Source organism: Agelaius phoeniceus, chromosome Z (assembly GCF_051311805.1).
Source record: "Agelaius phoeniceus isolate bAgePho1 chromosome Z, bAgePho1.hap1, whole genome shotgun sequence".
Classification (NCBI taxonomy): domain Eukaryota; kingdom Metazoa; phylum Chordata; class Aves; order Passeriformes; family Icteridae; genus Agelaius; species Agelaius phoeniceus.
Window position 1 is genome coordinate 77443819 of NC_135303.1, and position 14865 is coordinate 77458683.

Genomic DNA, 14865 nt, shown 5'->3' on the forward strand with positions numbered 1-14865 from the left:
AGTAGGTCTAACAGAAGCAGAAACCGTCACATTACTGGAATCAAGCTAAGTCCACTATAATACTTTTTAGATTGCTGACTGCCATTATGCAAAGGAAGTGTCAGCATCCAAAACAAGGACTGGTAGCTTCAGCATTTCCATTCATTAGTTTGTACTTCACAGCTGAGGCAATACTATAGCAACCATGATGTCTGAGCATTCACTGCAGTTGCAAAAACTCCTTGAGAACTTCCCTGTTGCCCTGTTCCAATGGCTGACTACACTTCCCCAATATTTTACATGCTTAATATTATTCTATACTTCCTGGTATGAGATACTTCAAATAAAATGACATAACACATTTCAAACACCATTAAACTAGCATCTCTTCGAATCTGTGATTTGAGAAAAACAGTAGGAAAGAGCAAATGGGAATAAAGACTAGAACATGACTTCACAATAATAACTAGGAAACATCCTTCTCACCTGCCCTTCTTTCACGTCTTTAAAACACTTCACTTGAAGCTTGCAATACATCCCCAAATTTTCTAGTCACATCTCCTCCAAAAGTCATAGAAAATTGGTATTTATAAAAGTGATTACTGGTAAGTTATAGGAAAAGCTGCTGAGTTGTGCTTTTGTTAGTTTTAAACTAAAACACTGAAAAGAAAAACAAAAATCCATGATTTGCACTTCTCAGTACACTCACAAGACTCAAAACAGAGAGGCATTTTTCTTGACACACTTGCAAAAAATACCAACCATTTAGTCTGCATTCTGATAGACAAGTAAACAACATTTTACAAACTTAAAAATGAAACAGTTGAAACACCTAAGCCCCACTTTCAGCACAGACAGGCTATTTCTTGTTCAGTATCATTTTTTCTGCCAAGAAACAATTGCAAGAAACAAAAATGTATTTTTTATTAATACCTTATTTTTTTCCTGTAACAGTATATCTTAGCTGAGTAGATATTGTCAGGGTAAATAAAAAGATGTTAAAAAGAAAGGAAATCAAATAGCTGGGTTTACACTTTGGTTCCTCTTTATATCTCTATTAAGAGAATTGCTATTAAATAGAGGAAAGCAGGGGCACTCAGGGGCAAAGAGCATATTTCATAAAAATAGATGTTGCTACTAGTACTTATTAGAGAATTCAGTGTAGATGTGATGTTCTTCAAACTGACAGAATGACAAACAGCATGATTATCTTGAAAAAGATGGAAAAAAGTCTGAATTACAGAAGATCTTGCAAATTACTTTTTATTCTAACCCAACAATATCTAGAGAAAGTATATTTTCTAGAACTCATCTAAACCATATGTAAGCAAATCTTTTGCTTGCACACACAGAAAAGCGTGTGCAAGCAAAGGCTAGGTTTTTTTCTGAGGCCTTTTAAAAATAAAGTTTTCTACAGCGCATGGATTTCAAGCACTCTACTATAAACTCACAAGAAAATGCAAGAAAATCAATTAGTGAAGAATAAGACTACAGCCACATTTTTAGATGACAGACTTTCAAATCAAAGAAGAGGCAGTCTTAGTTTACCTGCATTTAGAAAATGAAAGAGGGTAACCAAACAATTGAAACAATCTGATTTATCTTAGAATAATTTACATTATGGTAACACTTCCCTGCTGTACTACCATAAGCAACTGCTCTTACAGACAGTATTACTCAGTGGAAAACAAGAGAATAGGCAGGAAAAGCTTTGAAAGAAAGCAGACAGAAGTACTAGCAGATAGACAATACCTAGGATAAAGAATTTTGCACCTATTCCCCCAGTCAGTTCAATTTTTTATATTATATTAAATAAATAACATATTGTAATTTACTTGTAATTCAGTGATGGCATGTTTTTCAAACATAATTTATTCAGTTTGAAGTATTTATAATACAATACTAGCATAAGGCACAGTAATGCAGATTGTCTTGCAAAGCTAAACACAGTATTTCAATAATATCTTGGTGAATTTTTCATTACCGATGATTTATAGTCTATAAAATGCAATTTTGATCATGGACACCACGAGCCTTAACCAGCAGTTCAAGATGAGGTCTTCATGTCTGAGGTGAAAGCCAAAATTCAGGCTACTCTTGTGCACTGGAAATAATTTCTGTATTTTTTGTGTGTTTCTGATGCCATTTTAATAAAATATTTTAACTTTCACTAAAAGTTAAGTGTATTTACAAAATAAACCATAAGCATGTGACTTAAATTAATTTTTTAAGGTTACCTAAATTTTTAAGGTTACTGTTTTTCAGGAATAATAAAAAATTAAAAATTATTATCTACTTTATGCCCATCTGAAAAACTTACAATGCTTCCTCTGAAGCACCAATTAAGAAAATTTCCAAATAAGGCCTCAGCAGAGTTCCCAAATTTAGGTACCACTTGTTCCATAATCTTCAGCTTTCAGAAAGGGCTTCAGTTGATGTTAAATATGTGGCTCTTTCTCAAAGCTCCCTTATCCACTGAAGCTGCAAAATACCCAAGGGAGCAAAAGACTCAGAGCCTTCAGGGAATTAGGAAATTACTTACACACAGCCAGTGGAATTGCTGCTGTGAGGCAGGAACACCTTGATCAATTCCTAATCTAACCTGGACAGCAAATATTCTAAGGTCTGAGCTACTGAGCACCCATTTGGATGTACAGCAACATCTTAGGAACTTATAACTCCGGTAAGATTTTTTATGATGAAATCATAAGAAAGATTGTCACTACAGTGTATGAAACACTAACTGTGAATTCAGTTTTAACTAACTATGTCCTAAGGCTGGAAGCTAGAGCAAAGAATACTAAAATTTAAATCTCATTATTGTGCATTTTCTAGTGTTCTTTTCCTTTCACCTCACAACTACCAATTAATTAATTCCCTACTGAATGGTAGCTATGGAGCAGCATTTAACTTTAAGGTTTAAAAATTAGCAAACAATTCAGGATTCTGTTTATTAAGATAAAGGTACTCATTAAAGGTGAGGGTAAAAAAAAGGCAAAATGTAGTTTTTAAAGTTTAGCTTGACAGTTCTGACACACTACTTTATGGTCTGCTACTAAGAAGAGTATCAAGAAATTCAACCAATGCCTGCCTTAATTGTTCTCTATTCTTCACATCTCCTTTATAGAGAAAATGATTTCTGTAATAGATCTTTGCCCATATAGTTACAAGTGGTGTGAGACATAAGAGACAAAAACAGAAGCAAATCCCCAATCAAGAAATGCAAATTTAGAGCAAAATCCCTGTTAGTGCATGCTTTTTAGAAGAAGAAAAGTTGCACTTCAGAAACTACAAGGAAATCAGACCTGTTAAAAGCTGCCCCTTACCCTAATGCAGGATGTAATGCTTCTGTGTAATATGCATGCACTTTAGAAGTTGAAAGGAAGTGCTAAATAGTGTACATAATTTCCATACACAGCAGGTAGTGAAGCAAGAAAAGAACTGACACAGTTACCCTCATTAAAGAGATGCACAATAGAGAACTGTTATGCAGTGTTAGCATATTGAAGGTCTATGCATCAGGGATGTTGCGGCTATTAACAGCTTAAATGTTCTCTGCATTTTGTTAATTAGTGCATATAGCTTTCAAACCTTAACTGTGTTTTAGAAGGTTCTTTTCTAACAGTAGCACAGCCATTACTTCCTGGTGGGGATGGAAAGAGTTGATGGAGCTTCAACTGTTTCAATGTTATCATTAAAATACACCTTAATTCCATTGGACAAAATGGGTTTTTTACATTTATCTATATAGCTAGTTAAAATTGATGGTTTCAAAAATCCCTCTCTAAAAAAGCTGAATTGTAACTAGAATATATTAGTATTACTTCACAACTGGTTTTAGCTAGTTACTTCTAGAAATCCATTCATGTAGTTAGTGCTTTGGCCTTTATATGCTTGGCCTTCACTTACAGGACAGAAATCATAGTCTTATACTTTCTAATAAAATAGAAAGAAATCCATCATCAAAGAAAATTAACTTGAAACACTAAAGTTTCCTTTCACTTTTGCATTAGTGTGGGGGAAAAAAATCAAAGGAGAGTGCAATGTCCAATTGTGTTTACTAAATGGTGATAAAAAATTAAGAATTTGTATAGGAATCAGACATTAGAGAGAAGATATTCAACTTCTGACTCAACAGATGCAGAATGAGTTGACACAAAAATGCTTTCAAATAGTCAAAAACAAAACAACAAAAATATGGTCCTAAGAAAAAATACAAACCAGAAGAATAAAAAATAAAATACTAGTGCAAGCTACAATATTTATCTTAAAATAGCTTCTGCCTGGTTAATATGATACTCGGTAAGAACTTCAAATACATGATTTACACGGATTATGTTTGCCTACATAGGAAAACAGTTACTTATTTTCATACATGAATTAATGTGCACATCAAGAAAATGAACTGATAAGTAAAATTAACAACTTCTGCAGAAATTTTAATCTGAATTACTACCAGTCATAATTTTTCAGAACTATCTGAAATATCTTTTAAAAAATACTGTCTTTGGTATGTCTGACCAGTATTTCGTAGAAATTCCTTGTAGCTCAGTTTCTTATCACCTGTTAACCAAGTTTTCAGGCTAACAGGTAATAGGATAAAAGTTATTTTCCCATCAGCAAAGACTTACTTTTGTTTTAAGCTTAGAGTGAGTAGAACTGAGTATGCCAAAAATATATACAAGAGACTAAGCAATTGCCCTACAGTGCATGTTTCACAGCATAAGAACTAAATGGCATACTAAAACTCTGTTTCTGAACATCAGATGCTCTCTCCATGGTCCATGTCTCCACTTAATACAGGTAAATTTGCCAGTTTGAGAAAAGACACATGAAAGTACTTCAACGATACCTCACAAACATGCCATCAAGAATTTGAAAAACATTTGATTCCATCACTGATGATATGAGTACAGCCAGAAAGCACTGAAGAAGCCCCAGGCTCTCTTGCAGCATGAGCAAGATGTTCAAGGATTCCCATGAAACTACCAGGCTTTCCAGACAAGGAAAGCTTTTCCCTTCTGACTTGATAAAATGGTTCAGCTAGGCCTTCATGACTAGAACCAGCTTTCATGTCTATACAAGAAACTTAGGATTTGTGGTTTTCTAGCCTTTCTTAGGCTGGGATTTGTGGTTTAATTCTACAACTTAGTACTACAGAAATGCAGAAAGACCCACTTGAATGCACAGAAAAACTAGCAATGTACAGGGAATTTAATCACTATTCCTGGCAACACAAGAAGAATTCATGTCATCTACAGTAATAACATAACATGGGATACTAACTTGGGTTTTTTAGATAATGGAACTGTTTTATGAGAACATGGACATACCCTCCTTTAAAAACAAAAACTATTGAACAAAACAGCTCTAAAAAATGAAGTTATTTCTTACTCCTGTTGATTACTTGGTTGTATCAATGACTTTTATTCTTTCTAGCAGATTAGAAACATGGTTTGCATATTTAGACTTCCAATGCCAAGCAGGTGTTTAGATGTTGAATAACCCTTTGGAAACCAAACTAAACATGACACAATGATGCTCCTTTAATTTGTTCTGAGCAGCCATCACAGCAAACTCTTTGAAAGCATTATTCATTCACAGAAAATTAAATACTATGTAATGAAATAAAAAAAAAACAACCCTACATACTCTTCAAAAAAACATACTTTGACCAAGTGCACTAGACTGAAGCCTTGAAATTTTTGCACAATAACGCTGTATGAAGGAAGCTCAGACAAAACAGACACTCAGAAGGGTTGTGTAACCTCAATTGCAAACACTCCTCCTTCCAACAGCCAGCAGAGAGAGCACTACTATGTACCAAAAGAAAAGACTCTCAGACCAAGGAAATACAATTCCTTTACCCCAGCCTAAATCCAAAATAAACCCACATAGGGATGAGAGGGAAATTGCTCTCATGAATACAACGATCCTGTCACTTTATATACATGGTTCTGAGCTACCTGCAAAATGTAGTTTTCTAAACTGAACACCAGAAGTATCTTCAACTGAATTTTAGTAATATAGCAATATTTATTGCTGTTAGAAGACAGATAAAGGTGATGGCAATTTCTACGTTGACTGTCAGAGTTACAGAGAGCTTCTTTATCACAGGGAGTAACTTGTTGCCTACAGACATTCTTACAGAAAGCACTTTATCACACAATTGGGCTTTCTAAACCTCTGCAAGCCTCACTGAACTACAGCTGCTTACAAAAACAAGTTATAGCAAGTAATACAGACTGAATTGAGTTAGGATATTCCAACTAAGAAGGGATTTAATTGCCAAACAGCAAAATATAATAAATAAGCAGTATTTAAAGTATGTACGTAACTAGACAAAATGGTAACTACACCTGAGCTTCTACTGTAATTAAGCCCAAATGCAACTACCAACCATAAATATAAAGAAGAATATGTTTAATTATTTCAATTAGAAACAAACAAAAAAATAATGTTTAGAAACAAATATGTACTCTGGCAGACCAGAACGGTGTACGCGAAGTAAGAAAAGTTATCAGCATCTCCAGAGTCATTAAACCCTTCAAATATTACACTTCACTTAATCTGCTTTTTTAAGTTAAACAAAGTTTTTTCCTCCCCAAAGTAGTATTTCTTAATCTTCACTGGATGAGGGGAGAGTGGACATGGTATAACAGAGAAATAGAAAAACAACTTTTTAATCTATTATGTTTTGGAGCAAAATGCAGTTTCACACATAAACTATCAGTGACTGCAGAGTAAAGGCCTTTCAACATTTAACCCTATGCAAGTCCACTCTTAAATTAGACAGTTTTATTAATGTAGATGTGCATTTTCACTTCCTAATGGTCTTCCCTTTTGAATATTTCACTTTTATTAAAATAATTGAAGTTTGAAATAATTCTAGAATGTAGTTTTATATCTTAATCATCCTCTAGCATCTTTCAAACATCAGAGCAGTTAAACGCAGAACTGAGATGACCAAAGGCAAACAAAACACTTTTTAAAATTTGAATCTCAAGTACAACACAGTTCAAATAAGCTGATCACCTGCTTACTTGACACAACCATGATCGAAGAAAGTACTTCTCCATATCACAGGCTTCATATGCAAAGCCCCTCTGTGCAAAACTAGAAACTGTTTCTCAAAACATATTTGCAAAGTAAAGGATGGAAAAAAAATCTTTATTAGCTTTATTTTACATAACAGCTTTTTTATTTTTTAATAATTTTCTACTATTCTGAAGCAAGCTGCTAATCTAATTTAGAGAAAAAAAATAAAGAAAAGGAAGACAAGCCAAAGGAGGAAATTTGAGGCTAGGGGGAGGGAATGAGTAAGTCTAAACCCCCAAAGAAATTACCATCCTCATCCTGTGTATGCTTTGAATATGACAAGTCCTTATCAGAGCTATACATATAAAGTACAGAAAAACTTGACAGTTAGATTCCTCATCTACAGAGCAACACTGTCCTAAATTGAATCCTTTATGGTAGCCACTTGAATAAATACTACAGCTAGAATGGATTAAATGAAAGATTATTGTAAATTCTTTTATTCCATTAAGGTAATTTAGGAACAGCTTCAACTCACCCTTAAGGAATTAACCCACAATGGGTTAACAGCATTTTAAAAACCAAAACACAGAACATCCAGTATATCCTTATTGTTTAACATAGTGGTAATGCTTGCAGAATTCTTGGCTGAAATAGTAGTTTCAATAAAAGAAAATCTAGTAAGACTGTCCTTAATAAATACATACTTTGCCAAGTGTTTCTCTTCACTGAGTTGCAAAAACAGCTCCTACACAAAGTCTTCAATGCAATGTCACACTGTCTCACACATAATTTTATGACACATTACTGCTTTGGTTTTCAGAGTAGTGTATTATATACTCTCAGTTCTTGGGAAAGCAATGATTATACTTTAAAATGCATGTTAAAGTGTGATTTGCTATGTCCTTTGTTTCATAGCACAGTAGACTATCAGACTGAGTTTTGAAGAAGTTTCATCATTCCAGACTATTTTTCACTTGTTTGTATATTTTACTTTGAGCTGCAGTATTATCACTGTTTATTACAGTAAAGTCTAGGGTTCTTTAATCAAACAAAGATTATACAATTTCACTAATTTTTAATCCTAGCCAAAATTGGGATTTGGATGGTGAACAAACTATGACTCAATCCTGAAAACACTGTGTGATGTTTGCTAATAACACAAGTCTTCTAGAAAAAATGGACTGGAGTGTTTTCACAACTTTTTTGCGGAAAAGGTTCATATTCTGAGAATCCTATTAATACACTGTTACTCCTGAATTATCTAGCAGTAAAGATTTAAAACAGACACTAAATCATACCTCTACACAGCCAAAAGGAAGCTGCTAAGATTCTTTACATAGATATCACAATAGTTATTAGAGTCACAGAAATCACTGCAAAGGCCTGTAAGATAATTGAATTCAATTGTTAACTCAGCACAGCTAAGCCCATCACTAAACTATGTTCTGAAGTGCCACATCTACACATCTTTTATACATCTCCAGGAATGGTGACTCAACCACATCCCGAGGCAGCCTGTTCCAATGCTTTACACCATTTCCTGTGAAGAAATTTTTCCTAATATCCAACCCATTTCCTCTTCTCCTATCAACTGCTGCTTAAGAGAAGAGACCAATCCCACCTATGTCCTCCTTCCAAGTAATTACTTGGATACAATGATGCGTGCTCTGAGCTTCCTTTTCTCCAAGCTGAGCACTCCCAGCTCCCTCAGTAAATACCATCATTTCCCCAGCTCTGTTGCCCTTCTCTGCACTCACTCCAGCCCCTCAACGTCTTTCCTGGAGTCTTTCTGGAGGGGCCCAGAGCTGGACCCAGCACTGGAGGTGAGGCCTCAGCAGTGCCCAGCACAGGGGGACAATCCCTGCCCTGGCCCTGCTGGCCACAGCATTGCTGATCCAGGCCAGGATGCCATTGGCCTTCTTGGCCACCTGGGCACAGCCTGGCTCATGTCCAGCTGCTGTCACCAGCACCCCCAGGTCCTTTTTCAGTCACTCTTTCCCAGCTTGTGGCACTGCCTGGGGTTGTTGTGACCCAAGAGCAGGACTTAGGTCTTGATGAACTTCACACCACTGGCCTTGACCAACCAATCAGCCTGCCCAGATGCCTCTACAGAGCCCTCCTACCTTCCAGCAGATGAACACTCCTGTTCAAGTTAGTGGCATCTACAAACTGACTCAGGGTACACTCGATCCCCGTGACCAGATCATCAATACAGATATCAAACAGGACTGGCTCTGATACTGAGCCCTGGGGAATACCATTTATGACAGTACCAACTGGACTTAACTTCATCCACCACCACTCTCTGGACTTGGTCTTTCAGTATTTAACTCTTGACCATCCAGGCTTCCCCTGAGTGAAAAGTACACCCATCTGGGCCATGGGCAGGTATTTTTTTTTCAGGAGGAAGATGTGGGAAAGGATTTACTAAAATTCATGTAGATGACATCATGGCCTTTTCTTCATCCACACTGACTTACATCACTGGCCTAGGCTGCTGAGCAGTATATGCTGATTTTGAGTGCCCTTTCAAAAGTATGAACTGCTCACCCTCAAATAAAGGGTCAGATTTTCTGTGCCCAGTTTGGTTTATACAAGTTATCTACAGTGAGCTACACAGTCTACAGTCTGATGGAAAATGGTCCTTTACTGAGGTTCAGTACTAAGACTTCTGAACCATTACTTAGAAAAGCTTAACTAGCAGTATAGACAAAACAACTTCAGGACACACGATGAAATGTTAATAGCATCATTCTGTTTAGCCTTTCATGCTTGTAATAGTCTGCCCCTAGATGTTCTCACCATGCTGAGAAAACGATTTTAGTACCATTTAAACTGCACTGTGTAGCTCTGCCTGGAATGCTTAACCCTGTGCAGCAACTCATTTTATCTTGGCCTGATACAGAATAAAAACATCTGTGAGGTAACTACAACTCCCCAGTGACCAAGCCCTAACTGCTCGTGCAATAGTTTTTGCACTGAGCTACAGAATATATATTATTAGTTGAATATTCTGCTTTAGCAGTGAAACGGATAATTTCTGACAGTAGTTCTAATCTTGAAACATTCTTGAAATATCATCATTTAACCAATTAAAAAGTCCTTTTATTGACAGATATAGATGGGAACCTTTCAGCTGCAAATAGCAATCTCCATCAAAGTGTCTAACTCCAGCACTGACTGGGAAGCCTACTTAAAGGTTCCCAGACATGCTGAACTGGATGACTTTTAGCTACACACAGTATTGGTGCACCCTACTCACAACAACTGAAACAAATCACAGGAACTAGAATAGGTCAAATCCCCATTTTCAGGCAAAGCCATTTCAACTTTTTATAATTATAATATAATGATGTATGTTATACCATACATACATCATAACTGTAACACAAACAGTTAAAAAATTTGGAACATTACCTGAATGAGATTTGCTGCTGACAGCCTTTGCCCTCTATAGCCCAAATTTCCTAATGCAAGCAGGGTCTTGAGAGACTACTTTTCACACAGCTATTTGTCCAGACTCTTGGAATATGACCTAATTGGTGGCCAGAGAATCAAAATGTGATGCAAGAACTGTATTTCTGTTGAGCTTTGCTCATTTTGTATGTTATTTTATTCAGGTTTTACTGTTCATTAAAAGTTATTTTATTCAGTATTCACTGAAAACAGCCAATAAATGAGACCAAGATATAATTTCTTGGATATGTTCTACATAGGCTCACCATTTAACTCCTTTTACATTAAAGAGACACACCTTTTTTCTAGTGTGACAAATGAATGTGATTTAAACTACTGGTTTTCCTACTATTTCATTAGTACTCATTTTTCTGTTGTATTCAACAGAGTCTAGGCTGTAGTAACGAAGTGACCGAATACTGCCTAATTATTCAATCTCATGATGCTCATACATCTTCTATTTAATTTGTGTTTCTCAATACAAGGAATATTTTAGCACTGCTAGAACCAAATCATTCTGTTGAACAAGTTCTAGCATATGCATGTACAGATATGAATACAAGGTCTACAAGAGCACTGGAAATACAGATTAATTTCACTACAATATGCAGTTAAAAGTTTTCAACAACCTTAGCATTACTCTCCCAGCCTTGTAAATATCAAGTCACAGAAGAATTCAGTTTCAAAATAAGTTACAAGATGAGAGCGGCTCACAAGAATAACCATATCCCCTCTTCCACCTGTTCTTGCTCCTTCTGAAATGCAAGTAAAAGGTGATGAGGCAATGTCCAGCTTTAAAAATAAAAAAATTCAAAATATGACAAAGATGAAAAATCCATCAAAGTATGATTTGATGATTTCTAATAATCTGTAATGGAAAATAAGTATTTTTCAATTAAATGTAATGCATCAATTTCCACAGTACAGTTTAAATACAACTTGCCTGGAAATAATAGTTTTATGCTTTGTAAAATTAATTAACAGAAAACAGAAAACACCTGCAATATGCTAAATTAATTTCAATTGGTTGTAATTAATCATACTTAAAATTAGGGAATATACTGCAGCAACCTAAAATAAGGTAAGATAGCACTCTACATTAAAATGAGATTTAACAGGTGTCTAGAGAACTTCTTCTAATGCTGAAAGAGTGGAAAACCACATCAAACCCTGAGACAATTTTCCTTGCTAATGTGATATAATTTTTGCCCACTAAAAGAACATGAATTTACAAATTATGGAAACTATTCCCAAACTTTAATGAAATCTACAAATGAAGTTTCTAATTTTCTGTCATTTTGTTTCAGGTCCTATAATAATCTAAAAAAGAAAAAAACGATTTTTGCATTTAGCATGTGGACCTACGTGCACAATATTGTAAGAAAATACTATTCAGTCTAACATTTAATCTAACACTTAAAGAAATAAAGAAAAAATAAAGATAAAATAATCATTTAGAAACATTATATGTATCAACATAAAAAAACTTATAAATGCTATATGAGATCTCAAAAAACCTCAGCAAATATGATACGAGAGTTTTCAACTTGATGACAACATATAATGACGTTAGAAATATGCACTCCATGTACAGTGTATTTACAATAACACTAAAGGAACTCAATAGCTGTATTTCAGACTAGTTTCACTTTAACTCAGCTGGAAGTATAAACTCTCATAGCTAGAGAGCGTAACATACAACACTAACTTTGGATAATGTACATTTGAATTCAATATGGAAGATGGAAGAGTGTTTCTTTTTGTGGGTCTGTCTTTGCATTGTAGTCTTTTCAGACGTATGTATACATCACCCAAGGCCACAACAGGGAAACATGAGAATTTTCAGGTGATATAAAAGTATATTTAAATATATATATGTATTTTAACATTAAAGAACAGTACATTTAGAAGTCATTTAGGAAAATGTATGTCTACTGATTTGTTCAATCCTACTTATACAGTGACTCAGGATCTCTACAAATTTCACAATCCCAAGTTATGCAACTAGACTAGCAAGATAATCATATTTCTGAGAATAAAGTACTATTTTTTCCTTAATTTTTAAATCCAAGATTGTACAAATTCAGAAAGAAGTTTATGAAGTAACTGATTATTTTCTTTACTCGCATGTAATTATTATTGCTACATATATATACAAAGCATAAGAGAAAAAAGCCCTAAAGAGCTGTTAAAGTGTGGGTTTTTTCCAACAGCCTCTTAAACTTCAGCTGTTTCAACTCTACATAACATCACAAATGTACAATTTATAAATATAAATTCCAAAGATTTCTTAGGTAGTTCATATAGCTTCAGGGATACAAAAAAGGTACATACAATGTGAACTGTCTCGTACGTAGGATAGGAACATTCTTTTCCTGGAGATTCAAAAGCGATATGAAAACCAAGGAAAGGCATGCTTCTGCTGTGATGCATTCCCCCAAGAAGTCTTACAAAAATTATACTATTAAATAATGTAAACATAAGTGTCAGGTTGCATCTAGAGTAACAGACCACACATTATGGAAAAAGTTACAAGAAAAGATTGCCAAATTTCTGATCTGCTACTGATTAGCAGAAGAATGTTATGCATTTGTTTCCAGTTGTAATCTAACCTTCATGCATATTCAAAAGCTAGAGTGTATGTGCATAGTAACAATAATCTTCCATGATATATCTTTACACAGTATCTTGGGCACCAATGAAGAAAATTTCAGGAAGCTGGCAAATTCCGTATAATTTCACTACACAGAAAATATACCTAAACTTCAAAAAGAACAAACTTATTGTTAATTACAGCTCACACTGGTCTTTGACTAAAGTATAACAATAATAAACAAGGTACTCATCATTTTACAATGCTTAACACTTTGACTGCCATATTCATTCACATACTTATGTTTTACTGATGTTCCACTTTTAAAAGTGTATAAAGGACTGTTGCTTTGTAGTTCACATTTATATGGCTTTCCTAGAAGAACGCAGAATACCATACTGAATGCCTATTGTGCAGAAATAACCCTGAAGGCTGTATCATAGTATTCAGTAGAAAACCCTTACCAATTTTTCATCAACTGTGATGAGTTGCGTGTCTCGAGTTTGGTTCTGCGCCAGCCGCCATGTGGAAGTGCTCAGTGACCTGCAGTGCAAGACTTGAAGTTAAAAAATGATTCATGCAATGAGAAAATAGAGGCAGACAAATCTTACATAAACAAGTTACTTTAACAATATCCGTCTTGTAAAAAAAATTGAAGAGGGAGAGATGAGGGCACAAAAATCCTTTTTCTCCCCAATTAGTTCTGTCTGCTGAGTTTTTGGCAGACTCCCACTTAGCAGTTCACAACAGGCTGCACTTTATGTCAGCCTACAGGCTCTCTGTCACAGAGAGACTGCCAGTGGCAAGGACTGTACTGCTCTATATGAATGTACAGTAGCTGGTTTGTCACGAACAGACAGAAAAACACAAGGCTGCTGCAAGCATTCTGGAACTCTGATCCTTAAACTGATGGCATCAGAGGGGAAATATCCTAAATCTACTTGCAATGGTAAAGCTCCAATTCTACACATCAATAACATGACATTAACAAATTCAAAAAAACCCAAACCAATCCAAAAAAACGACTAAACAAACTCTAAGCTGATACTGCAAACATAGTTTTCAGGTTGGGAGTGGGCAAAACAACTATTTTCCCTTATTTCTGAATAATTTTGGGTCAGCTTATTCATGTCAAGAAATACAATTTATCTTCTTGCATAATTGCTAAATCTGTAAGATACATATGGAAACAGAGAACACAATTCCACATCACTGAATTAACTAGATTTGCACTTTGCTTACATTATGTCACTAATGACAGGCTTAGGCCCTTTGAGTACAAATCATCTTTTGGTGAAATAATGCAACAGCAGGTGAAACAAGCCAAGAAACTTAATTCTCTGACCTCATGATAGAATACCAGGTTGGAAGAGAACCTCAAGGACCATCTGTTTCAACCTTTCTTGGCAAAAGCATGGTCTAGACAAGATGGCCCAACACCCAGTCCAGCTGAATCTTTGAATTGTCCAACTCTGAGGAACCCACCACTTCCCAGGGGAGATTATTCCAATAGCTGACTGACTTAATTACACTGTGAAAAATTTTCCCCTGTGTCTAACCAAAATCTCAACAGGAGTAACTTGTTCCATTAGCTTCTTTTGCATGTGACTCACTGTAAAAAGGAGTGTCCACCTTCTCTGTAACCACCTTTTAAAATACTGGAACCTGGTGATAAGTCTTTGGTCAAGACTAAACCAATCCAGTTCTTTCAGACTTTCCTCATGTGCCAGGCTTCCCTGTCCTTTGATGACCTTTGTGGCCTTTCTTTGGATCCCCTCCAGCCTGTCCATGTAGTA

General features: G+C 35.4%; 1 protein-coding gene across 1 annotated transcript in view; it reads right to left on the reverse strand.

The window, feature by feature from the left end:
* Positions 1-14865, reverse strand: part of NDUFS4 (NADH:ubiquinone oxidoreductase subunit S4) — a 46673-nt gene that overhangs the window by 13013 nt on the left and 18795 nt on the right. The window contains exon 2 of the mRNA XM_054652600.2: positions 13534-13612. Within this exon, the coding sequence (XP_054508575.1) occupies positions 13534-13612 (79 nt within the window). The remainder of the gene's footprint in view (positions 1-13533; positions 13613-14865) is intronic.